General features: G+C 42.1%; 3 protein-coding genes across 6 annotated transcripts in view; 1 reads left to right on the top strand and 2 right to left on the bottom strand.

Annotated features, from left to right (window-relative positions):
- Nucleotides 1–3,275: 3,275 nt before the first annotated feature.
- On the bottom strand, nt 3,276–6,594 carry LOC117757994 (cysteine-rich venom protein-like). The gene is made up of 8 exons (XM_034579261.1): nt 6,485–6,594; nt 6,354–6,357; nt 6,141–6,241; nt 5,813–5,903; nt 5,045–5,187; nt 4,860–4,954; nt 4,438–4,520; nt 3,276–3,474 (listed from the first exon to the last, which is right to left on the bottom strand). The coding sequence occupies exons 1-8, from the start codon at nt 6,566–6,568 to the stop codon at nt 3,347–3,349; spliced, it is 729 nt and encodes a 242-aa protein (XP_034435152.1). The 5' UTR covers nt 6,569–6,594; the 3' UTR covers nt 3,276–3,346.
- Nucleotides 6,595–8,163: 1,569 nt separating this feature from the next.
- si:dkey-12h9.6 (macoilin) overlaps nt 8,164–27,790 on the top strand; it is a 28,859-nt gene continuing 9,232 nt past the window's right edge. The window contains exons 1-12 of one of the 3 annotated variants that reach the window (XR_004613214.1): nt 8,164–8,389; nt 10,105–10,246; nt 10,394–10,520; nt 10,661–10,784; nt 11,153–11,331; nt 12,155–12,617; nt 12,707–12,865; nt 13,461–13,631; nt 14,474–14,600; nt 15,688–15,892; nt 16,983–18,238; nt 26,345–26,349. Coding sequence is in view for 2 of the 3 variants with exons in the window: in XM_034579256.1 (XP_034435147.1) it covers nt 8,313–8,389; nt 10,105–10,246; nt 10,394–10,520; nt 10,661–10,784; nt 11,153–11,331; nt 12,155–12,617; nt 12,707–12,865; nt 13,461–13,631; nt 14,474–14,600; nt 15,688–15,892; nt 16,983–17,173 (1,965 nt within the window). In the remaining variant the exon portion in view is untranslated. Of the gene's footprint in view, nt 8,390–10,104; nt 10,247–10,393; nt 10,521–10,660; nt 10,785–11,152; nt 11,332–12,154; nt 12,618–12,706; nt 12,866–13,460; nt 13,632–14,473; nt 14,601–15,687; nt 15,893–16,982; nt 18,308–26,344; nt 26,350–27,790 lie in introns of those variants that run through there. The other 2 variants (XM_034579257.1, XM_034579256.1) reach the window with 2 other exon arrangements.
- nrbp1 (nuclear receptor binding protein 1) lies at nt 20,133–27,131 on the bottom strand. Of its 2 annotated transcripts, none has more exons than XM_034579258.1 (18): nt 26,442–27,131; nt 25,943–26,215; nt 25,651–25,773; nt 24,486–24,587; nt 24,293–24,382; nt 24,157–24,197; nt 23,851–23,945; nt 23,618–23,701; nt 23,460–23,518; nt 23,226–23,324; nt 23,007–23,139; nt 22,605–22,695; nt 22,459–22,509; nt 22,053–22,188; nt 21,594–21,647; nt 21,440–21,503; nt 21,147–21,202; nt 20,133–21,021 (listed from the first exon to the last, which is right to left on the bottom strand). In XM_034579258.1, exons 2-18 carry the CDS (start codon nt 26,174–26,176, stop codon nt 20,926–20,928), a joined length of 1,608 nt encoding a protein of 535 aa, XP_034435149.1. In that variant the 5' UTR covers nt 26,177–26,215; nt 26,442–27,131; the 3' UTR covers nt 20,133–20,925. The 2 variants fall into 2 exon arrangements, with proteins under 2 accessions (XP_034435149.1, XP_034435151.1); XM_034579260.1 differs by having other exon boundaries at nt 25,943–26,251; nt 26,442–26,965.

Here is a 27,790-nt window from a genome sequence, read left to right as displayed (position 1 = left end):
GACTGCTAATGGCTGACGTGAAGCAGGCCTGTTTTATTTAGCTAAGCCGGGGTCTGCTGGGAGAACTCAGACTTGTGACCAATGGTTGAACTTGCTGCCATCATATAACTACAACCGCAGTCGCACTCACAGCCACTTTAGGAAGCCCTGGGGGGGAAGAAAACCTCCACACTGTGACCCAGTCCACACACTGGTCGAGCTCCACGGGACAATATAGGGAAGTATGTGGTTACTATAGAGGCAGCTACCACATACAGATTAGAAATAAAGTGTTTGCCATGGCTACAGCCCTCCTTCCTTCAGGCCTTTATCAATGAAAGTGATCTGTCAGGGCTGCGGCACATCTGTTTTCAGGGGCCCTGGGTTCAGAGGATGAAAGCTCGAGAGCTGCTCAGAGGAGCCTGTTAGCAGGTTTTGTTCGTGCTGCATCTAAAAGCACTCAGCGAGAGGAAGGAAGCTGCGGCACTGCTACAATGCTCTTCTTTCATTAGAGGCCTCCACGGCTGTTTCTGGGCAGGAGATCACTCTGCACAGGTGACACTTCAGTGCAGTGTGGAGCGGCTGCATGAGGCCTGTAGGACTGATCCAGGGTCTGCGTCGTCAGACCACTTAAAGGCCCTGAGGGGCAAACAGGTCTAATCTGAACCTCTCACGTTTTTTTAACTTCCACCAAGGAGGTTATGTTTGCTGGTTTGGCACTACCCATTACATTTTGGAGCAGGCCTAGATAAATTACTGATATTTATCAGTGTGTGCAATTTGGTGCAGATCCAAATAAAAATCTGGATCTAGTGGATTTAAACGTGGTTTCATGAGGGGTTAGGTTTTTGTCAGCCACTGTACGGTAACAAAAAGGGCTCGAAACCTGTAACTACCACATGTGTGCAGCTGAGATAATGTAGCATCAGTAGGAAATCAACCGTTACCCCTTATACACAGAATATAAGGGGACTGTTGGTGAGGTCGGAGCTCAAGCAACACATGTAATCTGTGGGGAATGTGCTGTTTTGCCATTGGACCGCGGACCTGGCGTCCCCAGACGTTGGAACCGCACTTGATGGTTTGAACAATCATTAGTGACACTGAAACAACTCCTCATTTTTAAAACCCTCATATCTGGTGTTCAAGGCAATTTACAACAAACACAACTGTGACTTTTACACATTTTTCATCAGGGTTTTAAAATTGAACACAGTGAATCAAGAGCAGTTTGCTGAACTGAACCCGAAGATCTTTTTCTCTCAGTTGTAAATGAAGTAAGTGGTTTTCTTTTTTCTTTCAGCTTCCTGTTTCTAATCCAGAGGGATGGGATGGGGGGGAGATAACGACTCAGATTAAATGAACTGTCTTCAGTCTGGACAGACGGATGTATCTGATCTCTGTGTCCTCCTGCATTTCTTTCCTTTGCTATGAAAATGTCTTAATGTGATTCTGCCAGCGTCTTTCCCTCCCTCTTCCTCTCCTCCTCCCCTCCCTGTTTCTCTTTTTATCTTCTCACACTTTCCTCGCTCTCCTCTCTCAATGTGATTTCATTTAAAAGAACTAATGAGGTAAATGTCTCCACCGCATTTGATTATTTTCTCTGTCACAACACAAGCGGAGAGCCGCCTGCAGGAGCTGTAATAAGCTCTTAACGTTTCCTATCAGATTTTATGAGCATTTAGATGAAGCGAGACAATCTTCTCTAGCAAAAACTTCAAATTTCACCACTTCAAGATTCACTGTTGTTAATTTCTATAAAATCCTCAAGAGCTTTAACCGTGCACAACATGTCAATGGTCCTTATTTCCCCCATATTACACAATCTGCTGTCGAGGAAGACAAACTGACGCCAAAGTCATAAACATCTTCGACTGTTGATGCTCGCTGCTGGAGTTGATAAGCCCCACAGGATGGCATGGCCGGGGCTTATCGAGCTTGGCCAAGCCAGAGGACCTCTGCTATCGCTGGATCCGCCGGCAGAGAGAAAAAATAAATGTATCCCCTTATCTCCCCCTCTGCTGGGGGAATAACCCTCCTTCCAGCTCCCCTGTCAGCTCACTGCAGGTGGTGCTCTCGTCTGGCCCCCCTGGGATTTCGGTGACGGAGCAGAAACAAGACGCCCATTACGTCTGAATGACTCCTACACGCCGCCGAGAGGCTGCCACTGGCACTCGGACAAGATTACAGAAACGCGGCCCACGTGTTTGTCGAGAGACATTTGTTATCACATGGAAAGGGAGCTAATTCCAACACAATAGCCGTGCGTGTGACAAAGTGGCAATAGGTTAACTATTGCCTGCTAATGTTTTTTTATGAGCCAAAATGAAAACAACCTCTGCTGTCAGCGCAGAGTGGAAACCAGCGACTGGCTCGTGAGAGAGAGAGAGAGGAAAAAACCTGGTTGAATTCCAACCAGCCGAGCCTGCAGATCCATCTGTGCTTCTCAAATGTGGCCGGCGAGAGTCTAACGCACACAAACACGGCCCTATTTGAACCAGGAGCCCGCTGTGCAGCCAGGACGTGTGTGGTTGACCCCTGAGGAGAGGCGCACGCTCTCAGCCTCATGACGGAGCGTCGCTTCTGCTCTAAAGCTGCAAGTTAACGTGATGGAGGGAAGAACGACAACTTCAACAACTATCATCAAAAGCCTTATGTTGTTGTTCCTAAGCAACAACCTGCATGATTATGATTATCACAATTATAATGATTCAATTGTACATAGTGTGTTTTAATTAAAAAAAATCTTATCTAACAGGAAGTTACCTTTTCCAGCTTCCTGTGGAATCCTGGCAGCTCAGATTAGAGAACATCACGTCCCCCGCTGCCTCTACAACTAACTTCAGCTGTATTAATGATTGTATATATATGTTGCTGCACAATGCAAAAGTATCACAGGATATTTAAGGATTCAGTCTGTTTTGATTATTGGATTTATTCCACAAAGCCAGACTGGTTTGACGTCTGTATTATTAGCCTCTGCCAGCAGGTGTGGTCTCCAACTGTTTCTTGGCTCAGCTTTGGGAAATCTTTGTAGAATCCAACTTTCCCTCTCCACCTCTGCCGGAACCTGTGTTCTCCTTCCTCTTTTGTGCGTTTGCACCTCTCGTGCAGCCCCTCCTTCCCCCGCGGTGCACGCTATTGTTTGTCCAGAGAGGTGTTGTGCCAAATTAAATATCCTCCTTAATCTCCGCTGTTTGCCGAACAGGTCAAAGCGCTTCCAGTGTGAAATCAACGGGAAGCCCTTTTTTTGGGGGGGTGATTAAGTTGAGGACACAAAAAACACAAGCGTTGAAGATGCATATCTTTATTGACTGATGAGTCGAAGCCCACGGGGGGGGGGGGGGGGGGGGGGGACATGTGTCATTTAAATGATTTGCGAGGTGCACTTGCAGGAGGCGGCGCACCAAGAGGCCACGTCCTTGTTGCTGCAGCCCCACTGCTGCTTCAGGTCCGGGCAGTTACTGTACTGATCAGCGTAGGGACAGGGGTTGGCTGGAGGACAAGGGGAAAAGAGAAGGTTAGTCGGGGATCGAACCTCTGACCCTGTGGTTCACAGACGACTCGCTTTACCTCCCATGCTTCACTCTTGTTGTCCTCCGCATGTGGCCAAAAAGCACTCTCCTACCCACACTATAAGATATCTTTTATGGAACTACTTGATTCTATTATACAGTAAAACCCACCAATAGCTGAAACATACACATATGCATGAGTAAAAAAATCTACTCGAGAGCTTTGAATTGTGGATTCAGAGATATTTTAGAGGCAGAAATGATCTTAAATCTCAGTGTGCGCGTCCAGAAACTACTCAGCTTACTTGCTAATTACTTGGAATATAAAAAAAAAAAATAAAAAAAAGACGAGGGAGGAAGCAGGAGGTGGTTGATACTGAGTAGCTCCATGATTCCTCTATCTCAAAAAGAAAGTTAGGCTAACAAGCTTCCAGCTGCTGATGAAGATCCCAGATGCTATGATCCCGAATATTTAAAAGATATTGATCTTTAAGTCTTTTCTTTGTCTCTGTGCTTTCAGAAACTTTGCCGACTCCACACAATGAGGTTTGACTCCTCAACTTAAAGCATGTTAGTATTTTGAATGACTTATCTTTTCCTTTTGAGCTATTTAGATTGTGTTTATGATATTCTGTGTTTTCCTTATTCTTAAAGCGCCTATTGAAATGTGCTCTATTAATACATTTAATTAAAATTATTGATTTTGTCATTCTACGGATGATAGTAAAGATATTTATTGTATTAGTTTGTAGTTAATGTGTTTCTCTCTTTATCAAAAACCACCATCTTTACTTTGTCATCTTTAACATTTTGTGCGTGATAGTAATGAGCTCATTTCTCTCCAGCTCAGCCTCTCAGGTTCGTTGATGAACTAATCAACGTGTGTGCTTGACAGGCACGACCTCTCCATGAGGGGATCATATCCTCCGCGCTCGCCACTTACTGCACAGTTTGTTGTCGCAGGCGTTGGGGCAGTCACCGCAGGAGGGTCCTGATTTGTAGGGGCGAGCGTACTGGTAGTTTCCCCTGTAATGTAGGGCAGACCATCAAATATTCAACATCACAGCGTAAAGACTCAGTGGATATCAGCCCAAATATGTCACGGACGTGCTCGGAGGAGGCAGAGCACTTTTAAATCACTGCCGAATGACAAGCGAGCAAAGTGGTGAAGGAAATTGGATCCAAACTGCAAATGTTCTCCTCATTACTTCATGTATTACCGCTCTGCTGCTGCATCCACTTTATTATTTGCCTTTAATGATGTTTTCAATTTTACCAAGGCTAAAAAAACATGGCACTTTTATTAGAAAAAGAAAATAGATGTTTTTAGACGTACAGATATCTTGTGAAGTATTATGTACTTACGGTGGGCAGTACTGGCACACATAGAAGTACTTGTATGCAGAGTTGGGGCAGTAGGCCACAGCACAGCCGACCTGGTTGGACCTGTACCACACAACCTGAGCAGAGACACAAAATACACAAGGTCACAAAGGAGAAACACTTACAGATTGTGTGTATATATCTATACAAACTGTATATGACTGCACCTGTGTGTAATGTCCGATCATTCCTCCGTTGAGTGCTCCCACTCCGTAGCGCCAGTCCTTCACCTCGTCGTACCAGGACTGGATGGCGTCGCTCCACGTGCTCTGGTAGCTGGACATGTACAGGTTCTCTCCACAGCCACTAGCTGCAGTCACAGAGTTACACGTTTAGTCGTCTTAAACACAAAATTCTGTGTTCGATCCGTGATCATATAATAAAGGACACTTTATTAACTACACCTCTAAATCTAAATTAATCCAACACAATATGTCTCAACCATTAAATCTACCTACCAAGGATCATGTTCAGAGGATTTAATTAAGATCAAGCCATATAACTTTTATTTTAAAGAATAAACTACACAGAAAAGATGTTTATTTTCAAGTTCTGTATGTTTGTTTGCATTTGTTTTTATTTATTTATAATAAAGTGTATGACTCAACTGTTGAATATTCAGCCTCAATTACATTTCTTTGTCATATAGGTTTGATAAAGACATTTAGCAATGGATTTTAGTTTTGTAGAATATATCTATCGGAAATGTTTTTACTCCCTAATATCAGTATCAGACCCAAATTATCCATATAGGTCGGGCTCTAGTATTAATGTTTATTATTAAAGTTGCAGTTTGCAATGAGGTTTCTGACATTTTCTCCAAACCAGAAAGAAAAAAATACTGATTTCAGTAAATAACATGTTTTCTTCCCATCTCTGTGCACATGCAGCGACAGTGTTTTCCTGTCAGGTAGTTTAAAACAGACAGAACTTACTGCTGATCTTCCTGGAGCTGGGAGGGCTGTGATTCATGGAGCAGCCGTTGGCCCATTTCTGAGCGTTGGCTGCAGCCTGGCTGCTCCAGCTCTGCGGGGAGCCGAGGGGAGAGCGGCCGTTAGATCAGCACATGTAGACCACCACAATACATCAGACGCCATTTAATCTGCATACGTGTGAGGGCTTGTGTGTAAATTCTGTTTATTCCTCACAGCAGGGGGGGGGGGGGGGGGCATGTAGAATATTAGATCAAGCAATAATACGTTGCATCAATAATACTCTGCTTTTGAAATCATAATATCATATTAATGCACGTTTTCTTTTTACCATTTTCAGCATGTTGCTGGCAGTGGGCTGAACACTTCTCCTCAGGGCATTATGCTTGTTCACGATGTCACTCTGGTCTGAGGAGGACACCAGGACTGTGCCTGCATAGGAAAAAAAGACAGAGAGAACATTCAGGAACAAACCAAATATGATTCTGAATGATGAAGCTGAATCTTACTGAAGGACGGATGCAGGAGTAACAGTTACACTCACCCTCCTGCAGGTGGGGTTTCAGAGATGAGAGAGAAAAGAGAAAACGTACAGTATATTTGTAAAATGACAAAACAAGAATGTTACTCTTCTGTTTGCTCCACAATCAAACTGCCTGATTATTTTTCACTTACTGCCAAAGTCTCCACATCCTCTGCCCAGGTCACCTGCAGAGCAGCCAAGAGGCCCAAGGCGCACAGGAAGTTGAAGGCGTTCATACTCGCTGTTCAGTCCGAGACTGTCTACCTCCGAGGGCCACAGGTGTGATATATATACTCAGGACGGCGGAGATGTGTGAGATCCAAATGCAGGCTCAAGGGCATATGAAGATAGCGTGTAGTCAACGTGGCAGCGGTGAGAAATCGGTGGAAGGCCGCCGTTGTGTTTACACTGTACATCTGTGATAAGGGTGCATTAAGCATGCCATATTCTCCCCGTGGGAGCAAGGTTATGGCCAGTGGGTGTGTCTTATCAAGAAAGAACGCGGTATCTAAGGTAAACCTCGATAATATCAAGTATAAATAACATTAAAAAGTTAAGCTAACACGCGGAGCGCTGCGTCCTTGACAGATGGCGGAAGTCGTTTTGATAAAGAGCAGGTTTGTTTGTTTTGTTTATCAATCAGGTGATACACTGAGCATATAGAGTTTAATATAAAACAATCAAATACATAAACATCACATATACAGTAATGTATGACGGACTGTAAAACCTGTGGTATCGAGCCATCGTCATTCAGAGGAGCCACAATGTCAAGTCTCAATGTAAGTGAAGGTTTTCTGCTGCTTCATGAAATACTCGACACAAGTTGACATATTCAAGTTCAAGAAAACATAAAAAAGTTGTTTACTGGTTGAATTGTACAATATATGTGAAAATTTAGACAGGTTTACATTTCATATATATATGAAGTGAGATTTAATATCACGACATGCCTTGCAAGGGTCGATTACTGTGACTGTTAAAATTGTTTGTTTAAGATTTAAAACTACTACAAAGACATGCAACACATATTGTATTTGTTAATATTAAAGAAATGCAAGATGAGTAAAGTACAAAAAAAGGACCAAGTGGAATAAAGAAAAGCAAAAATAACACAAAGATACATAAAACAACCACATAAGTCATAAAACTAACACAAAAACACACTGATTAAACATAAATGAACATAAAAAGACCTTCAACAAACACAAACTGACAAAATATTGACCCAAAACAACCAAAATGTGGCTTTTCAACGACTTTCTCACGATCCGTCCAAAATCTGACATTCATACATTCATACTTTAGTAATGAAGTAAAATAATAAGTCACTATGTGTGATGACTGCAGCTTTACCATTGAAACACATGAGGGTCGGGTGGGCGTGACACAAAGATAAATAAATAGATAAATAAACATTGATTCAATCATAGATTAATTCGGGTGTCTGAAAACATTTTCTACCACAGACGACTGTACCTCTAATATTAATGTACTTTTATTTTTAAATTCATTACATGTCAACATATATATTTTTACAATGGGTATGTAAAGCAGTTTGTATAATTATCATTATTATTATAATATTGTTTTTATTATTATAGTGAGTGTGTTCAGTGTGTTGATCTGCTCCCCTCCTGCGTCCAGCACTGGTAGGTGCACCCTCTACTGCGCATGCGCCGAGCCGCTGGTCGCCTCTATTTGTTCCCAGACATCATCATCATCATCATCTTCTTCATCCTCATCTTCATCATCATCACAGGTTGAACTGAACATCCTCTCCCACAAAGACGCATCTCTCTCTCTCTCTCTCTCTCTCTCTCTCTCTCTCTCTCTCTCTGGTATTTGGATGTAGTCTCTCGCTCTGATCTGTCTTTTGTTGTCGGCGAGACACAGCGCGGAGCAGCAGAGGAAGAGGAAGAGGCGGGAGGAAGAGGAAGCAGCCATAATAATAATAATAATAATAATAATAATAATAATATGAAGAAACGCTTTGTGGACGCGAGCAGGCTGCGGAAGATGAAGAAGCTGAAGATCACGGAGCGTCTGTCTGAGAGGTAGATGTGCGGCCGCTGTGGTCTTTGTGTGAGATGTCATCGCTGTCACCTGTCTGCCTCATCACCCCCTGTCTGTCTGTGTCTGCGAGGCGTTGTTAAATCCACCAGCTTCTCTTCATCATGTGGTGACTTCATCCTGCTTTGTTTACACACACACACACACACACTCTCTCACACGGATCAGCAGCTGTGGAAGGGAACGTGGCCTGTTGTTCCCTACAGTCTGCTGCTGTGTGTACAAATATCTGCATGTGTACCAGATGTATATTAATACTTGTGTTTTTAGACAAGGCCAAAATATAAACAGCTGTTTTAGATTTAAAAGAAAGATGCAGGAGGAAGAAACCACTTGTTTTATGAGGCATTGTTTCACATAAGAAAGATGGAAAGCAAATCATAATAATAATGAGAATTATAACTAATCAAAGCTATTTTTATTTGGAATGAACTTTTCTGAAAAATAAGCAATGTTTTATTTATTTTTTATATTTTACTTAAATTTGTAAGAAAATATGTTCAAGATATTTGACTTTAAAAAACTTGCGTTGTTGCACAATTTTTTACTTTGCACGTTTGGGGAGCTATTGTGATTATTTTACATTTTAAATTAAAAAACATAATCCATGGATCCGGGAATTTACGATGCTCTTCTCCTGCCTCATGTTGTCTTTAATAGGAAATAGTACATTTTCTTTGTGGAATTACTTTTTATTTTACATTACTAGTCAGGATACCACAGAGATAAATTAAAATACACTCATTTAGTAATACTATAAAGGAAGATTTGAGATGCTGTGGTTCTCCCTTTATGATTAAGATGAACTGATCCTTTCCGATGTGGAATAACTTGCACCTTTTCATATATATATTGAAATTACTAGCGGGATAAATTACAATACACTCCTTTAGTGACACTAAACGTCCAATCTGTGCTCATGTTAAGAATTTATCTTTGCTTTCACTATTAAAAGATGAAGTATTTCCTTTTTGATGAGGCTATTTTATTCACAATAGCAATGATGTGAATTAAGATAATCTCTTTTAGTGACATTATAAAGCCAATTTGAAAATGTAAGCGGGATTTAAGCTGCTGTGTTGCTTTCTCTTGCCCACATGATTCTTCCAGGTCAGATAATTCCATCGGATACAAGATAATTGAGAAATAACTTCCATGTTGTGGTGAAAAAACCCACAAGGAGATGTTTAACCACACACCCTCCTCTACGTGTGTTATTAAAAGGCAGATTTGATGATGTGGACGTGTAATGGGATGCTGTGGAGCTCCCTCTCTCCTCCAGATGAAATATTGCCATGGTTACCAAACAAAGAAGGGGGTGATGTGATAGCAGCCTATGGACGGGCAGAACAAAGGAGGAAACCACAGCTCCTGTTTGGCTCGTGGTCGCCTGAGAAAATGAATGCGGGAGCGCTCATTGTTCTCCGTGCGCCTCTGCTTGAGAGGATGTTCTGCACTTTTAAGATGCAGCTGCTCAATTACAGGCTTCACGTCTCGTATCCGATCCCAAGCGTTTTATTAGCTCACGCGTGTGTGTGTGTGTGTGTGTGTGTGTGTGTTTAATGTCTCGGCCAAAGAGGCGTATTTCCACATCTATATTTACTAGAATCAGGGGCTGGACTGCTCGTTAGTGTCACCGACGTGTTGATGTTTGACATTTAAAAGCCATTTTCATGTGATTTTTGTATTGCTCCTCCAGTGCGTACACCTTCCTGAAGTTTATGGTGATGTGGACTGTGGTGCTGCTGGCCGATTTCATCCTTGAATTCAGACTGGAGTACCTGTGGCCATGCTGGCTGTTCTTCGGGAGCGTATACACCACGTTCCACTGCCACGGCCTGGTGAGACGCCCCCCGCCCCCTCACGCATCCCCCCCCCCCCCCCCTGCAGTGTCATTCCAGACTGTGTGCAGTGATGAGGATGATGTTAATTCCACAGAATGAATCCAGTGCATTTGACTCAAATTGGGTGTTTTTCTGTGTTTGCAGGTTATCTGTGTTGTTTTCGTCTGCGCTGCCTTCACTCTTGACATCTTTTGTTTGATTTTTGTTCCTTTGCACTGGCTGTTCTTTGTGGCCAGCACCTACGTGTTGTTCAATTACATATGGCACACAGGTGAGTCAGTGGATTCTTTTGTTTTGTGACAGAACATGTTGTTTTGTCATGAACATGCAGTTTTTTTTATTTGAATAAATCAGTTTTATGAGTTTTTTTCCCATCCCTTCACGTCTGATTATTATTTTATTTCTTTTCAGAGAAGGGCATCTGCATATCCACGGTGTCCCTGTGGATTATACTCGTGTACACAGAGGCTTCGCTCCGACTCAAAGACCTTAAAACCTCTCACGCCAACCTGTCTCATCTTTTCGCTGCACACTGGTACGTTTGCCTGTTTTGATTACTCCTCCGCCAGCAGAAGCGAAATTAAGTCTCCAGATTGAGGAATCTTGCGTGAAATGAACTGAGCTGTCATTAATAAAAAAAGCAGCATTAGTATTAAACTTCTCTGAATCCCCACGTGTGCTGTCAAGAACCAGCCTCCGTGTTTGTGTGCCACAGATTACGGGAGCAAATTCACTTTTATGCCACAAGCCAAACGCCAGCCGAGTAGGATTTAAAAGATTTAAATATGCATGCATTTATTAATAGAGTAGGCATTAATAATACAAATCTGTCAGCCAAGATGTTTATATCTTTACAACCAAGCACACGTATACTAAGTGTCTCCCCTCTGTGTGCACGTGCAGTATTGGATATCCTGTGGTATATCTGGGGTTTGATGCCACCTGCTACTTCACCAACATCTTCAAGCTGCGCATACAGAGAGCTGTTCAGAGCGAGAACGACTTCCACATGCACCTCCTGCAGCACTCGCTCCCCCCAGGCCTGCAGGTTTTCCCCAAGACAAGCGCCGACGGCAGCAGCAGTGAGTTCAACTACCAACCCTCACAACTACACACTCATTGTTGCTCTGTTCGTCCCCAGCTTAGCTTCTATATAAAGTTTTGTGTTTTTGTGCTACACCTCCTGGAGGTTGTTTGTCAAACAAGATTCCAGCGGTGAGAGATCAGAGGTTTCTGTAGGTGGCGCTGGTTTTTCTCGTGTGATCAACGCTCAAAGTAACATCTCTGTTCTGCAGTGTTTATTACAAATGAGCAGAAACTGGGTGTCTGGATCAATAATTACCTTTATCAAGGAGGTTATGGTTTTTCTCCGGTCTTGCTCTGACATAGATGTGTTTGATATTATGTAACAATTCCCAGAGAATCATTCATGGATCTTGATGGGAAAAAAAACTAGGCACCTTCAGGGAACCGATATCTATGAGTGCGTAATTTGGTGCAGCTTAATTGAATGTAAGTGGACAGTTTGCTGCTGCTTTTATCATTTTTATGCACTTTGTTGTTCTTATAAACGGGAGGTGAGTCAGAGGAAGGAGCACAGGTGAGTCCATCCCGCTCAGCTACAGCTTCACCGTCGAGGAATCTTTGTCTGCAGCTAAATTTCTAAAACACCCAAATGATGAAGATGAACTTTCTCTGCTGGTCTCTGTTTTACATTTTTATATCCCTGGTGCAGAATTCAGCTTAGATCAGGTCAGGTCTTTAATGCTAAGAGAACATGATTACTGTAGTGAAACAGAAAACAAAAAACTGATTGAAAAACTTTTGAAGAACAGAAGTAAATGCCTGTGACTACATATGCAATACAGTGATGGCATTAACCTTTACTTGTTCCTGTGTTTGCAGACTCGAAATGGAAGATAAAGCCCGAGTCGAGTCAGTATCAGTGTCAGAACGGTGCTGTCGTGGCCCAGGACGAGGCTCACACTGTGGACTGCCTCCAGATCCGCAGCGAGGAGAGAGCGACGGAGAAGGGAGTGCAGGAGGTGAAGTCAGCTGAGTTGCACCGGCGGCAATCGTCGTCCAAACACGGTGCCGCCGGTGAGTCCAGAGAACTGCTGCACGGTGGTGCGGGAGGACCAGAATCCTCTGCCACCCCGGAACATCTACCTCAGGAGGAGCAGGGAAGCAAAGCCACGCGGGCGGCCAAAAGCTCCTCGCCGAAAACTCGAAGCAGCACGAACACGCCGTCTCCACCTGCAGCGAGGACCGAGAAGAAACAGAGGTCCAGCTCCAAAACGGTCAGCCCCAACCGGGACGTGACGGACAAGACAGCGACTCAGAATCACCACGCTGAGCAGACGAACAAGTAAGTCAGGGACGATCCACCTCAGCTCGGTGTGAGATGAGTCATGTGGTGGTGAAATCAATGCTCCTGTGTCTCTCTCTGGATTTCAGGCTGGAGCAGGAGCTGAGGAAGCTGAGGGGGGAGCTGCAGGCGAGCAGGCAGAGCGAGCAGGAGCTGAGGAGTCACATGTGCAACTTAACCAACAGCGAGAGGAGCCTGAGACCTGAGGTGTCTCTGCTCCGACAGTCCAACATCCTGCTGCAGAGCAAGTGAGTGATGAAGACTCAGGGGAAGGGTCTCTGTCTGTGGGCGGCTTTACACACCACAAGCAAAACTAACACAGGGGCTGAGAAATGGAGATTTTTCTTATCCAATTAAAACCCCCTACAGCCATTTCATATTCAGGTTGATTGTGGCTTAAAGTTCTTTTTAATTAAATAATAATTTTACTGAGATCTGATGATATACTTTGGAATATTTTGATCTGAATGTTTTGCTGCATTGTGATGAACATGTATTAGAGTTTTGATCACACTATTCTGAATACTGTACATTAATTGTGTCACCAACTTTTTTTGTGTGTTTTCTCAGCACAAAAAAGAATGCAAGCTTTTATTTTCTTAATTTTTAAAGATATATGTTTCTATATGTTACAAAGGTTCATCAAAAAACTAATAATGGTCTTTACAACTTTAAAACTACTGAAAAATGTACTGACTTCATAATTTAGTCCAATTACAACAGTTCTCTAAACACCTTTCTTTAAACAAATCCTGGTATCCCTTTAACCTGCTTATTCCTTTATTCTCTGGTCTCATTTCTGACCTTATCATAAGTGAAGTTAACGTGTTTTCTTTCCTGCAGGATTCTGTGTCTGACTAAAACCAAGCAGCGGGACAAACAGAGCGGTGTGATGCTGGAGAAGAAGACCCGAGCGGAGACGGAGGCCCGACTCTTTGCTGAGAAGCAGTTGGCTGAACTTCAGGCTCAGAAACTGGAGGAGGCCGCCAGCTCAGCACGGAGCTTCACAAACAGGTAAATCCCATCGTCAGTGTCGAGGTTCACTGCCTCAGAAGCTGGATCTGCATTTGTTTACAGCTGAGTACAATTAAACTCTGCTGTTAGTATATGGGGAGAAATTGGAAGAAAAATCCTAACTATGCTTATTTGCTCTCTTGCTCAGGGTTAGACATTAGCTGGGTTAGTTTAGCTGCAGTTACTAGTTACTGTTAGTTACTGCAGGGTTACTGGGGTAGCTTAGCTTAGCATAATGACTGGAAACAGAGGGGAACGGTTAGCCTGGTTTTATCCAGAGTCACAGTGAGCTTTAAAGGTGTTGGAAGGCAGACTGGGAAACCTTAAAGAGCAAGGCTAGCTGTGTCTGCGTGTCTGCACTTCCTCCCATTGCACAACCGCCGACCTATCGCGTGTCAGTGTCATCTGTCAATCATGACATCTCGCCACGTTTTTAAAGCATCGGATAACCTATTAAAAACAAACTTACCATAAAAACGATCAGTGTTATAATAGTTACCTAAAAAATTTTCTTAACGTGTATTGTGACTTTTTAGTCTGACCCATGTCCCATCTGCTAACATGGAGGAGGTGGGGTTTATGACCCTATACTGCAGCCATCCACCAGGGGGTGATCAAGATGACTTGGCTTCCCTTGTGGGAGCTGTCATGACGTCCATCTTTATTTACAGTCAATCTTCCCGTCTAACTCGCAGCCCAAAAAGAGCAAATAAGCATATTTTCATTAATGATATTATGTTGATGAAATGCCATGTTTCTTTCTGTGTGATCTGGTCTTGACTTCGAATGAATCCCCTCTCTCACCGCTTCCAAACTGTTATTCTCTCCGTCTCCTACACCAGGCAGGAGCACTGTGAAACCCAAATGTTAAGGAAAAGGGTTAAAGATCTAGAGACAGAGTACAAACAACTGCAGCTGGAGTATCAAGTGAAAGAGAATCGGGTGGTAGATCTAGAGAGTGATGTTGAGGTATTTTTTTTCCCTCTATTTCAGAATGAACTTGTGAGTTTGTCTGTGAGTCTCCAGTGGTCCAGTACTTGGTTGTGTTCAGTTTGGTCATGTAGTAGTTTTGCCGTTTTTTAGTTGTTGTTCATGATTATTTTGTTATGTTTCTAATACTTTGTGTTTGTGCAGTTTATTAGAAACATCCGTGGTTTTGATGATGATGGGAAGTTTGAGTGTTTTTTAAAATTTTATTTTGGCCTGCAGTCAACGTATCGTACTATGGAGTATCAGGGCCACGTTGAAGAAAAAAAATAATTCTGAGATTTGGAGAATATGGAGTCGAAATATGAGAATATAGTCGCCATTGAGGAAAAAGTCTGAATGTTTCAAGAAAAACGTTTAATATTGGAAGAATAAAGTCGTATTTTAATGAGAAAAAGAAAAAATATTACAAGATTAAAGTCCTAATTTAATAGAAAAAGTCTAAATATTACAAGGATAAAGTTGTACTGTAATGAGAAAATATTTTATAATATTGCCAGAATAAAGTTGTAAATAAAGTAATAATATTAAGGATCCAAAATCGTATATATATATCATATTCCGACTTTATTCTCTAGATCTCAGATTTGATTTCTCTCATTTGGTCCAAATACTCAGTCGTATCACTGCACTTTGTCATCACATGGTTATTTTCATCAGGTTTGGTCATTGTTGTATTGTGTGGTTTGATTTTCAGTGGCGCACTCATACATGACGCATGCTGAAACAGACGCCAGGTCTTTCATACAAACATTGCACTGCTTGTGAGTGCAGGTCAACCCCTTCAAAATAAAACTTTAAAAGTTAATGTTAACGCAGAAGGAATCATCCGTCAGAATATCACCGTGCAGCTTTCATGTTTGGTGACTGGCTCGCTCATCATTGTTTCTCTGTGGTGCTTTGGTTCCTTAAGTGAACAAAACTTACTCCATTTCCAAAAGAACTCAAGAAAAACTGACTTGAAATTATAAACATGCTTTAAAAACACTTGGGAAACCAAAGTGCTGACTCCCTCAGGTGGTCACCGCAGGAAGTCAAACAAAATGCATGTGTTCATGTTTTGCACTTGTCCTCACTGTGGGTGTGTTCTTGGACTCAGGCGTTGGGAAAGTACCGCTGTGTGGAGAAGGAGACGGACATGCTGCTGTCCACGCTGTCGGCCATGCAGGAGAAAGCTCAGCATCTGGAGTACAACCTGAGCGCAGAGACTCGCATCAAGCTGGACCTGTTCTCCGCACTGGGAGACGCCCGCAGACAGCTGGAGATCGCTCAAGGTTCACACTCATATATCATATCAGTCTTCTCTCTGTGTGCAACATAAGTTTTAAAACCTTAAGTCTTCTAACTGGGAGGACGTGTCTGTGTCTGAGGAAATCTAAAAATGGTATCAGATTAGAATTAAATCTGAAGCAGGGGACAAAGAACAATAGTTGAGTTCTGGATGGGAATCTGGGTCTCAAAGCTCCCACAAGTGGTATTAAAGCACTTTGCATTTTGGCTCCACTCCTGAACTATGAAGTAATTTAAGTGTTTTTCCATTCAAGCATTTTCCCAAACAAGGTAAAATGTATTTAAACAAAAATATTTCATGTAATACTCTCAGACGTGTTTATAAAAATCAAGACTCCAGGTCCAGAAATTGAAGCCTATGCGGAAGTGCACTTCTATCTTGATGTATAACGTCATTATTCGACGTTATTATTTTCATACAGAGGTTATGGTCTCAATCACAGTTTAAAGTCTTCTTCAATACAGCAGAAATAAATTATGATCCCATGTAGAGTCAAATAGACCATAAAACACTGTATACATCTGGGCGTGGTTACTGTGTGATTGACAGCTAGCAGCTCTCAGGTGTAGGTGGGCGTGCAGAGTCCTCTCAGTCAGGCTCCACCCCCCCTCTCCTCCAAATATGGTTATTTCTGGGTTTTAAAACAACCAAGATGGCGCCGGACAAAATGCCAAACTAGAGGCTCCAAAATGGCAGCTCTCAAACCATCAAGGTGGATTCCCACTTGGTTATATTCTACATTTAAAGGTCCACACCTCAGTGGTCAGTTGTTTGAATCACTGGAAATTTTGCACATTTTATTTCTTGTACAAATGTCATCGCGAGACAAGATTTAGGCGTGAAAACATAATTTTTGTCGATATGAATCTGAAGAGAAATAAGCAAATTTCTATATATTTAACTGAATGCACTCTAGTTTCAAATATATGAATATCTGATTTCTATTTCTACTGTCCTCAATCATAGATTTCACGTTTTGATTTTCAGTCGTCGAGCAGGTTGTGGCAGAAACCAATAGGAATGTTATAAGTTTCTATTTTGTAGAATAAAAAATATGTTTATCTGCTCTACAGATAAAGTGATGAAGCAGAATCGGGAGATAAGCGAGATGAAGCAGAAGATTGCGGAGGTGATGGCCGTCAGCCCCGGTGTCTCCTACATGGCTCCTCGGCCTCAGGTGCCACAGTATCTCACCAAGCTGCTCAACTCCGAGCGCTACATGCTGAACCCACGAGCGCTGATGTACCAGTGTCTGAAGAAATGAAGGGAACGCCAGATCCCCGGACCTCCTCGCCATCCTAAAAAACTGGCGGGGGAGGGGTTTGAATGGATTTTTTATCACAGAGCTAAATGACAACACACAGTCGTCTACTTCCAGCCATGAGTGGAACCAGAAGGAGCCTCCACATGTCGAATGCCTTTAGCTGCACTGACGGTGCTACTTCATTCTGTATATTTCACGTCTCCTCTCGCACATCACGAGCTGAAAACGAAGATATCTGATATGCAGAGCTGCCGTAGGCACGAGTTTTATGTGAAGACGCCGCCATGACAGTGTCAACCATCAAACTGGGATGCAAACAGAGAAAAGCACAAACATCTCGACCAGTTCACACACTGAAGGTTTGTGGGGAAACTGGTGCTGGGTTTTTACACAACTGACAAAAGAGTAGATGAAGCGGCCGCAAATGTTTAGTCCAAATAAAACTGGACCCGGTCGATCTGCCGCTCTCCTCTAGGATCTGAAATGATCTCACATCCGTAAGTATGAATTCATTCTTTACTTACGAATTCCGATTATTTAAGTTCAAATTTTGTAAGTACGGTAATTCCTTTACGTTACAGACGCACTAACAAGTTACCGACTGCAGCTTTAAAAAGACAAATCTGTTCCTGACATTAAAAGTAAAAATAAACAAGTATTATTCTTACACACGGTTGTAAGATTGAAAGAAATACAATCATCTTTGTTTTAATAGTTATTACAGATGTATCTTGATCGGCAGTGATGCTGATAAAATCTAAATCGAATGATTTTTGGTGTTTTTGAGGACAATATTATTGAATTGGCCTTTTTATATTCCTAGTGAACAATGACCGTGAACCAGGAAACTTACACTGAAGCAGCTAAATAGAAATAAGCCATTTTTATTCGTATCATTTACACCTCTGCTTTTTCATATTTGAAAATATCTCATGTGGAAAAAGCCTTATTATATAAAAAAAATATACATTCTGAAGTGTTTTGGATTTCAAGCTTCAACAGATGTTGGTCCACTTAGCTTTAAAAACTTTGAACTTAACATTTACTTAAAGTAGTATGATAATAGTTCTCTATTACCATTGAATTATGTCCTGAACCTAATTCTGTTTATGGACTTCAGTTGTATTTAAAACCTTCTCCATACATTCTTTGAAAGCATAAACTACTATTATTGTCCAACATCAACATATTCTAAATTTTAACAGAGCAAATATGCAACAATTATTGTCAGGGCCCGAGGACTTTGATCATTTGGATTGAAATCCAGACGAAAGTCATCGGTTCATTGAATTAACAATTTAAAATCTGTTGTTTATTTTAAGCGACCCCTCAGAGTTGGCATATTTCTATTCTACGCCGTCTTTGTTTGAAATTTCTAGAGCGACATCTGAGCGTTTCCCCTGAACAATGACGCCATGTTAAATTGTCTGTGATTGAGCTGATCACGTTGAGGAGATGCAGGAGGAACAGGAGCTCAGCTTGTTTCCACTGACAGCTGAAAACTAAGCATTGATGTTCGGCAGCTTTCTGTCTCGCAAACGGAGAAAAGAGAGAGAGAGAGAATGTGTTCAAGAGTGACGCCATCGGCCGAGATTAGAGTCAAAGCGGAGTTGTGATATAAGAAGGAACGGTGTCGACCAAACGTGGTTCATGAATTTAATTACTGTGCCTATATACGCTACTTTCAAACTGGGAAGTAAAACACAGATTTAATGTGAAAGAGTAATGTGTTTGAATTGAAGTGCTATGTACTGTTTTTGTAGTTTTTTTTAATTTTAATTTCATTTGTTTTTTTTACTCACAATGTACAGAATTGAAAAATCGCCGCTGAAAAACACTCATGAACTGGATGTCGCCATTTTGGTAGCTTTTTCTTTAGAGTGTGCGTTTCTAGGGCGTTTTATATGGAAAAATATTTTTAGTCTCGCTGTACTTTTATTAAAACTGCTGTAATTTTGTACGGCAACGTGTTTGTCAGCATGAAACGTGTTTTATTCAGCTGTTATTCGAGCACACATTGTGACTCTGAGTATGTACATGGATCTACTTGTACAAGGGCTAGTTTCTTAACATTTTGAACAAATAATTGTCGGTGATGCTCTGAGGGTGGAGATCCCTCCCTCTGATACACCAGGATGGGCTTTTGTATAAATAATTTAAACAAGTGGATTTTCTCTCATTTGTGTGTGTGTGTACATTATTTAACTGGAATGAACTCAGTTACTTCAGTTTCCACTCTTGAAGATAAAAATACACCAAAGCATACTTTTTAAGTTTGGATTTATAGAATATGCAGGACAATTTTTGTCTAAATGCAAAAACGGACCGTTTCCCTGTTGTGGGACTAATTAAGAATTTTGTTATCTAATATTAAGAGTTTTTAAAGTCAAATTTTCCTGTGACATTTTTAAAAGCTGAAATCTTTGCTTATCACTTGTCGGTTCAATTGAAGAGAAATGTTTCTTCCTCAGATTCTTGCATTTCAAAACTTTTTAAGATGAAGGTGAAAGAGGTGATACTCTAATAATTAAAAAAAGAATTATTTTTATTTCACATCATAGAAACTATTTTTTCTTTTAATTAACTTCTTCTAAATAGTCAATAGGTTACTGAGATTTCATTTGTCCCTCAAATTCTAACTGAAAATCCAACATTAAACATATTTGACTTTAGAAGCATACATGTAAAACACAGTATCGTCTGCGTACACGAGAACCTGCTCCATGTTAAGGCCTCATTTACACCAGGTATCAATGTTTGCTATCAACAGCAGAAAGCAGTTAAACATACAGGAAACACCAGAAAACATAAATCTCTCATCTTCTTACTTCCCTTAACAATCAAATTTGCCATTTCACTATAAAGCTGAATGTGTGGTTCCATGTTTGAGTAACATTCCCCTCGACAACATGACACGAACAAAAACAAGACGACACCAAACAAAGGCCTTAAGTGCTGATAGAGTCATTTTTTATTTCAGGAGGTGAAAAAAGAGGGTAAATGTGTAGCAGAAACAGAGCAGAGTCCAGCATACAGTGTACAAGATGGTTACAAGCATGCCAGGGAGTCCCACACTCACAGTATCTACAGAGCCTAACAGCAGGTGGTCACGGCAGAGAGAAGGCGAGACGCTGACATAATTACAGAAATTTATAAGTTAAATTGACGTTGCGTTTCGAGCTTGATGCATTCGAGAGTCTTCAAAAACCGATACAAGGTAGAACGTCGCTTCAGTCGCTGCTCAGGACAAAGTTTAAAAAGGATCAGACAATCAGACTTAACCTAACAACACCATACTACTTACACTTCAGTATGCCGGGACAAAAGATTTTTTATACAGACAACTATTAAAGAATTTGACGTAAAAATTTTAAAATACATTTTTAACACTGACTTAAGGAAAATACTGCTGTTGTCTAGTTTTACTTTGCTTAACTCTACGGAGAGAAATGAGCAAAAAAGTGAAAACATTTGCATTTTCCTTAAGTTGCAACAAGGATTTTCTCTTTTAAAAGAGAAGCAGATGGCTGTATTGGGTGGGAGAAAAAAATAAGATGGAAAGCCATCAACCACTTAGTGGCAACTTTTCCCACCAGAAGATACAAGGACAGGCTGCAGGATCTGCAAGTCAGACCAAGGCTTCCTCCATCTGTCCTCGCAAAAAGCTTTTGCTGCAACTCAGAGGTGAAGCTAAGAGCTAGTCCTGCTGTAGAGGACGAGGAGGGCTGAGAGAAGGCCTGGGGAGTCCTCCGCTACGAGGACACCGTCACTGGATTGAGGGAACCGTTCCGGCTGTAGAACCTGGAGAAGGCCTCTTCAAGAACTGATGCAAGTCGCGGCTGATCGCCCTGAAATGGAGACACGGTGGGGTAAAAAAAAAAATGTTTATCTGTTAAACCCTGAAGCCAGGATGTTGTGGTTGTACTAATAGAAGAGTGTTGAGTTCCCAGAGGAGTCACAGTGAGGAACTTACCTCACTGATGAATCCCAGCTGAACAAGCTCCACAGCCAGTTCCTGCACGTTCTCATCTGGACAGAAACACAAAGAGAAGGAAGACTGAAAACTGATATTTTAAATAATTTGTTAAATACATGATCACAAAAGTGAGAAACTTGAAACTAAATGTAAACAGGAGTCTTTGGTTTTGATGAAACTGTCAAATTGTCAAAACAGTAGCGTGTCCTTGTTTGTTCAATGTGAAAACTGCAAATAACTGTGCATGACAAGTCTTGTTAACTCTAGTGTGATGTTCCAGGAATACTCACTTGGTAACAAATCACAGCTCAAGTGCCTGTTCAATTTATCCTCGAGTTTCAACAGCAGGGTCAACTGAGAAGAGAACAAAGGAAGTCATTTAGAAACATAAAGCAAACTTAAAAAGGTGAGAGATTATTAATCAGAGGCAGAATCATGACTTACATGATGCTTGGCTCCTTCATCCACCGGCTCAATGTTACATTGCATCTGAAGAACCTGTCATGTGAGCAAACAGAATCTGGACTGAGAAAAAGCTTTCAGTAAAATGTTCAAAAGACAAAAGTTAAAATTGAAGCAGTGCACTTAGTGGTAGGAATATTCTCTGTGATTTATTCTACATGTTATGTTCAGAGTTTTAATGAAGAAACTATCGGTTGAGAACAGTTCTTCAGTGTTGATGTAGTTTTAATTCCACTGCTTCTTTCCATTTGTCATCTGCTCTTTTCTTCTGTCTATTGTCAACTTTATCTTTTATCGCCAGGATTTAGACAAAATACATTTCAAATAAGTCTTATATATAAAGTGTTATAAAAGGTGAATGATAAAACACAATCAATTTATGATGTTTATGATTTTCTGTTGTGTTGTAATTTAATCTCACTCCCACACGTCAGTTCTTACCTTCCTGGTCTCGAGCTCTGCAGGTTCAGGAGTCGGGGATTTGACTGACGGGGGAACTATGGGGGACTTCACCGTCTCCTGCTGAGGCTGCTGTGGACACGGGACCCCGAACGCAGTCAAAGGATAGATCCCATTCCTGATGCACCAAAGAGAGAGACCAGCAGTTTCAACGAGGGACATTTTGAAAGACTTCCTTTTTGTAACCTGCACATTGAAGGCTATACTGAGCATGAACGATAAGACGAGTCACATTTCCATGTACTTTCATCTGTGATAAAGAAGTTGCTTCAGTATAAACTAAGCAAGTCTAATTTTACTGTCTCCACCTAATTTTGAGAGCAGGTCTGTGTATTTAAGTCAGAATCTTCAAATCACAGGTAAATCAAAAGCAAATCTGTTTTCTTACCGTACGTCTTCAAGAAACTTGTCGAGCTCCAGGGCAGGAAACTGAGAGAGTCTGAAACAGAAGACCATATGTTAAAGTGAAGACCTGAAAAAAAAATATTCCTTTCTTTCAGATTTGTTTCCATCCTTCAACAGCTGATGACTCACTTCATCTGAACTCCGTCCTTGACTTCAACTATCACCAGGTTAGGATCCATGTTCTTTGTCATCTCCTCTAAAGCATTTTCTGGAATCATATCTACGGATATACAGACACTTCAATTAGAAGAACATTCACACATTTTATTTACAAACACACTCAATGCAACATATTACATTTGGACCTGCATGTCCTGTCTGACACTTTGCTCTAAGCTTCTTGAACTGTTCACTTAAGATTGGAACTAACTAACAAACACTAAAAGGTTCAGTCAATGCTGTGAGGGGGGACTTATCACAAGTAACTGCTAATGTACCTTGGATTTTAACAACATCTCTATTTAATACCAAATACCAGTATCCATACCAATAAAACATTCTATAGATGTGAGTGTGTACTTCTCTACTCACGCTGGTGGCTGACGATGCAGTGCGCAGCCAGAAGCTTGAGTAAGGGCACCTCAAACAAGGCCTGGTGAAACAACAGCTCCTTAGCTGTGGGCCGTTTATTGGGATCCACCTCCAGACATTTCTGGATGAATTCCTGAATGAGCACAAGAAAACAAACTTCAGTTTGTCAATCTCTCACCCAAACAGCCATAGAAGCTTGAAATCCTTTGCTCTGCTCACCCGCTGCAGTGGGTCCTCTAAGAACTGAATGGCACTGTTTATGGCTTCTTGGGACACATAAGACGAATCTCCATTACTCTGGATTTCCAACACAGCCATCTGACGTTAGTGAAGAAAGGTGTAGATTAGAAATGATTCAGAAATACCAACACAAAACTGAACTCAACAGCAACCACTACTGTGCCAGATGTAATAAAAAGAACAAATAACAGCTAAGAGAAGATTTCCTCTCACCTCTAAGGCGCACATTCCAAAGGAATAGATATCCACGGCTGTGGTAACATTGGCAACAGCTGGAAGTAGAGAGAAATAAAAGCTGATCAATATAACAGAAACACCCCCACACACCGGAGCTGTATCTGAGACACATAACACACTGGAGGGTTTTTTACCTCCATACTCTGGAGCAAAGAAGTGAAGGCTCTTCTGCTCTTCCCGACAGGTTTTCACATGATTGTTGATGGTGTCTGGAGCAACTGAAATAGTGGGGAAAAAAAGACTTAACAACACCAATACTAGATTTCAGGCTGACTCTGGTAATAAAAGGCCACAGAAGCATAGACAACAAGAAAAGGAATGACCGATGATGGGCGTTAATCACTGGCTTCAGTGATTGGCCATTTACCTGAGCCGATCTTGATGAGGCCATTGTGCTGAATGAAGATGGTGTCACAGGTCAGGTTGCCATGAATGATGGGGGGTTCACATAAGTGCAGGTAGCTGGAGACAGAGGGTAATATGGTTAATTAAAGTGCCACCGAAACTGTGGCGGTTGGTGGCTTTTGAAATGTTGGCCTCGTTCACATTATCCAGAATTGATTTCTGAAACTGGATGTTGCTTAGTAACAGAGCTGATTATCTCCAGTTGCATTACATCAAATCTTGCCACTGTGGATTACTTCATAGAAGGGAACCCGTCTCGCAGGCTTACCTGAGAGCCGACAGTATCTGTGTGCACCAGCGCTTCCAGGCCTGTCGGAGAAGAAACAGATTAAGTTTCATGTAGAAAATAGAAACCAGGCAAAACGGATTTTTCAATCAGCTGTTAGTGACTCGAGATTTCAAACCTTTTCATTCATGGTCTTGTGGTTTTTCTTTGTCTTCTTTAAAAACTGTTTGAGACTTCCTGAGGACATGTATTCTGTGATGAAAATCACCTGCACACAAAAACAAAGCAGTGGAAATGTATGAGCACAAAAGTTCTTTGTATTCTTCTTGATCAGATTGGATGAAAGTGAGATTTTTCAGAGGATTTCTTACCCTGGCTCTGTTCTCTTTAACATCCGCCCAATACTTGTGGAACTTCACGATGTTCAAGTGCTCGAGCTGAATTAAATTGTCAAATACCGCTTTAACCTTTTCCTGTAAAAGAAAAAGAGGAATTGACACATGAATACATTTCCAACGGTGGCTCTTTGATAGTGACTGCTGTGTCTTACTTTGTATTGTCACGTTTGTCAGTTAAGGTCAACAAAACTGAGAATATCTTCCTGCAGGATTGCAACTGAGTGAACCCTTGAATGTTACTTAAAACAATTCTGTACTTTTTTTGCAGCAGCAGCAGCAGTCTTGATGACCAGTAGCTTTACAGTTTAGTTGACATTCACACATACTCAACACTTCTATATCTAGCACTTTATCTGTCATGCATCCTATTCACATGCTGCAAGTTAAGCTGTCAGCAGTTTGGAGCAGTGTCTTTGGCATGAAGCCTGGATGCGACAGGAATCGAACTACCTCGAACCTTTGATTAGTGGGAGACCCGCTCTAGCTCCTGAGCCACACATACACTACACATTTTAAGTGGAAAAGTTTAGATTATTCTACTACTTGACTATATGTGATAATGATCAGTGACCAGCTCAATACAGGGTTAAACACTTTGCCTGAGAACATAACAAGTAGTTGCACCGACTTACATGCTCTTTCTTTGGCTTTTCACTGTTAAGTGACATTTAGGACAGAGTGGTTTGATGTAAAGCTCCCCTGGCTGGGAGTCAACCCCTGAGCATTGTGGTTATGTGGTGTGCGTCCTAATCATTAGTCTATGGACTTCTATGAAGAAAAACCATCGAGTTAAATGCCTTAAATGCCCAAAAAGTCTTAAAAAACACAATTCTGCTTAGATTTCCCCCTTCACATTTCTGAAAGTTGTTTCCACAGCTATTTGGGTACCGTGTGTACTTTGCTACGCTGCTGGCAGCAACAAGTCCGACCACTTGCCCAAGGAGCTTAAAGCCAAAGGGGAAATGAAAACGGGCAGACGTCCACATTGTTAGTAAGGTCACACCAGTGAAAACAACTTAATGTGTGATTAACAATGTAAAACACAGTGTTTAGAAACCTGCCTCATGCTGACATCATCCTGACATAATGATCAAATATATAGTAACACATTTCTGCATCAGCTCAACTCTGCACCCACCTCTTGTAGTTTGAAATTCTTCCTCTCGGAGAACATGACCTCATTCCACACCACCTCAACTCCTTCCTCCGTGTCCATGGCCAAGTAAGCATTATCGATGCCAGGGACGTTACGCTGATTCACCTTCAGGGAGGAAAACAACAACAATGCATCAGTGACATCTTCATTAAAGTCAAGCTGACTGTTGCTCAGACATACACTATATGGACAAAAGGCTTTTAGAACATCCCATTCTACTTGGAGTTGAGGTGTGTCCCAATACTTTTGTCCATGTTGTGTTTTATCCTCCTACCTCTTCTCTGCGTTTCTGCCAGCGTCCACACGGGCTCTCCTCCAAAATCTCCGACTCATCCTCGCTCTCCTCCTCCTCGTCCTCCGTGGCCGCGGTGGCCGGAGGCTGCGTCACCATGGACACGGGGGGAGACACCGATGACACCACTTGACCCGCGGCGGCTCCTGCCCCCACCGTCTCCGGCTTCCCCTCCTGTGCAGTGTCCGGGCCCTGCTTGCTGTCTCCCTCAGACATCCTCTCTCCTCCTCTGGGTTGTCAGGCACCGGGAGGCTGCTGCTCGGTTCACACACAAACACAACATGAGCGTCACTGTGGATGAAATGCAAAAAAAAACCTCCCATCTTTAAACCAGCTGAACGGGAGAATGCACTCGTTAGCTGCAGCTAGCTAGCACAGGTGCAGGAGAAGTTAGTTAGCTGGTGCAGCTCTGAGCGAGAGGCCGTTATAAACCGCATCACACACACACACGAGTGGGAGAATCACATGTAGTTGTACATACGTGTAGAAGATGGGAGATGTGACGAGGCCAGCTCCAGTTTAACAAGCTCCCACCGGTGACACACACGAACCACAGCGGGTTGTTTAGCTCCAGTGGCCGAAGGTCTTCTCGGTTTCACGGCCGAGTCGCAGCTAGCTAGCTCCCTGGCTACTGACTCAACAACCGGGGACAACAGCGGAAACCATTTAGCTAATGAAGCTAACAAGTCCCAGTGGGTTTATTCACTGAGAACCGCCTCTCAACCTGCTAACTAGCTAGCTAGCTAGCCCGCTGTCAGGGGGGCAGTGTCTGGGGTATAGCAGCCGGACGCCCCTCACCTCTGCTGCCGCTGCTGCTCCTCAAGACTCCGCTAATGTGAGTAAAGTCCACAAAACAACAACACCGCAGACATGTTTCCTGGTAAATAACAACACAACACCGGGCAGGAACCCGACGCACAAACAAAGTGACGTGAATTATCTCGGTGACCTCACGAACACGGACAGGACGGCGGACTGACTGCAGCTAGCTTAGCATTTAGCCACGGATGATGACGATGGAGGGTTGCCAGATACGGTTTGTCTCATCCCCCCCCTTTTCCGCCAAATCACTGTGACATCTTGTTTTTAAATCCCACTGATGTGATCGATGTATTCATCCAAATTATTTATACATGTTCTCACAGCATTTTATTACATCATCAGTGAGAGCATTGTTGCCTCAAGGCGTGGCCAAAATGCCGGGTCAATTGTGACGTCAGTTTGGAGTTTTTAAATGACGTCACAGCTAAAGTTATTCAGGTGTGACGTCATTCCGATTTCCAAAATATATTGGAACGTGGCATTGACCTTCTCACCAGAGAATGTATATAAAGATGGATTAAACAAGATTACTCCCCAAAAGTGAAGCCAAAGCACATTGACCTTCCTGGTGTGTTTGGTTTTAATTCGTTATTTGATGTTATTAAAAAATGGGGCAAAACGTCATGATTGACAGCCGAGTGGCAGAGGTTGGCTTCCGTGTAGTTTGTTGTCAACCACAGCTTCATCATCCCATTCACCCTGATTAAAAGAGAAATAAGAATGCAGTTTTATTTCTTCAAACCTGGCAACCCTGCCCCTCAGCCGCCTCCCTCATCTAATTTGACATGGCCGCAGATTGACAGAGGCCTGGACCAACTGAGAGCTGAATGAAGAAGCGGGGTCTGTTCCCTCATCCTGTCCGAACCTCTGAACATGACTGTGTTTTACCACTAGGTGTCAATGTAGCTGATTTTATACAAATGTTCAATCCAAGGGTGGAGGAGAGATTTTAAACACAGACTCCACATTTCATCAAAGCTGCTGTTTCATCCCCTTTCTCTATATTGT

Source organism: Hippoglossus hippoglossus, chromosome 24 (genome assembly GCF_009819705.1).
Source record: "Hippoglossus hippoglossus isolate fHipHip1 chromosome 24, fHipHip1.pri, whole genome shotgun sequence".
NCBI lineage: Eukaryota > Metazoa > Chordata > Actinopteri > Pleuronectiformes > Pleuronectidae > Hippoglossus > Hippoglossus hippoglossus.
This window is presented reverse-complemented; position numbering and strand designations above follow the sequence as displayed.

Bases quoted from the DNA above. Each gene is read 5' to 3' on its own strand.
- LOC117757994 (XM_034579261.1), bottom strand. From the start codon at position 6,568: ATGAACGCCTTCAACTTCCTGTGCGCCTTGGGCCTCTTGGCTGCTCTG. The intron at 5,188-5,812 runs GTAAGTTCTGTC...CTGTGACTGCAG, and splicing joins CAGCTCCAGGAAGATCAGCA to CTAGTGGCTGTGGAGAGAAC. The intron at 4,521-4,859 runs GTAAGTACATAA...CCTACATTACAG, and splicing joins GTGTGCCAGTACTGCCCACC to GGGAAACTACCAGTACGCTC.
- nrbp1 (XM_034579258.1), bottom strand. From the start codon at position 26,176: ATGTCTGAGGGAGACAGCAAGCAGGGCCCGGACACTGCACAGGAGGGG. The intron at 23,702-23,850 runs GTAAATGGCCAA...CCACTATTTCAG, and splicing joins CCTCATCAAGATCGGCTCAG to TTGCTCCAGACACCATCAAC. The intron at 23,325-23,459 runs GTGAGAGGAAAT...CACTAACGTCAG, and splicing joins TTGGAATGTGCGCCTTAGAG to ATGGCTGTGTTGGAAATCCA.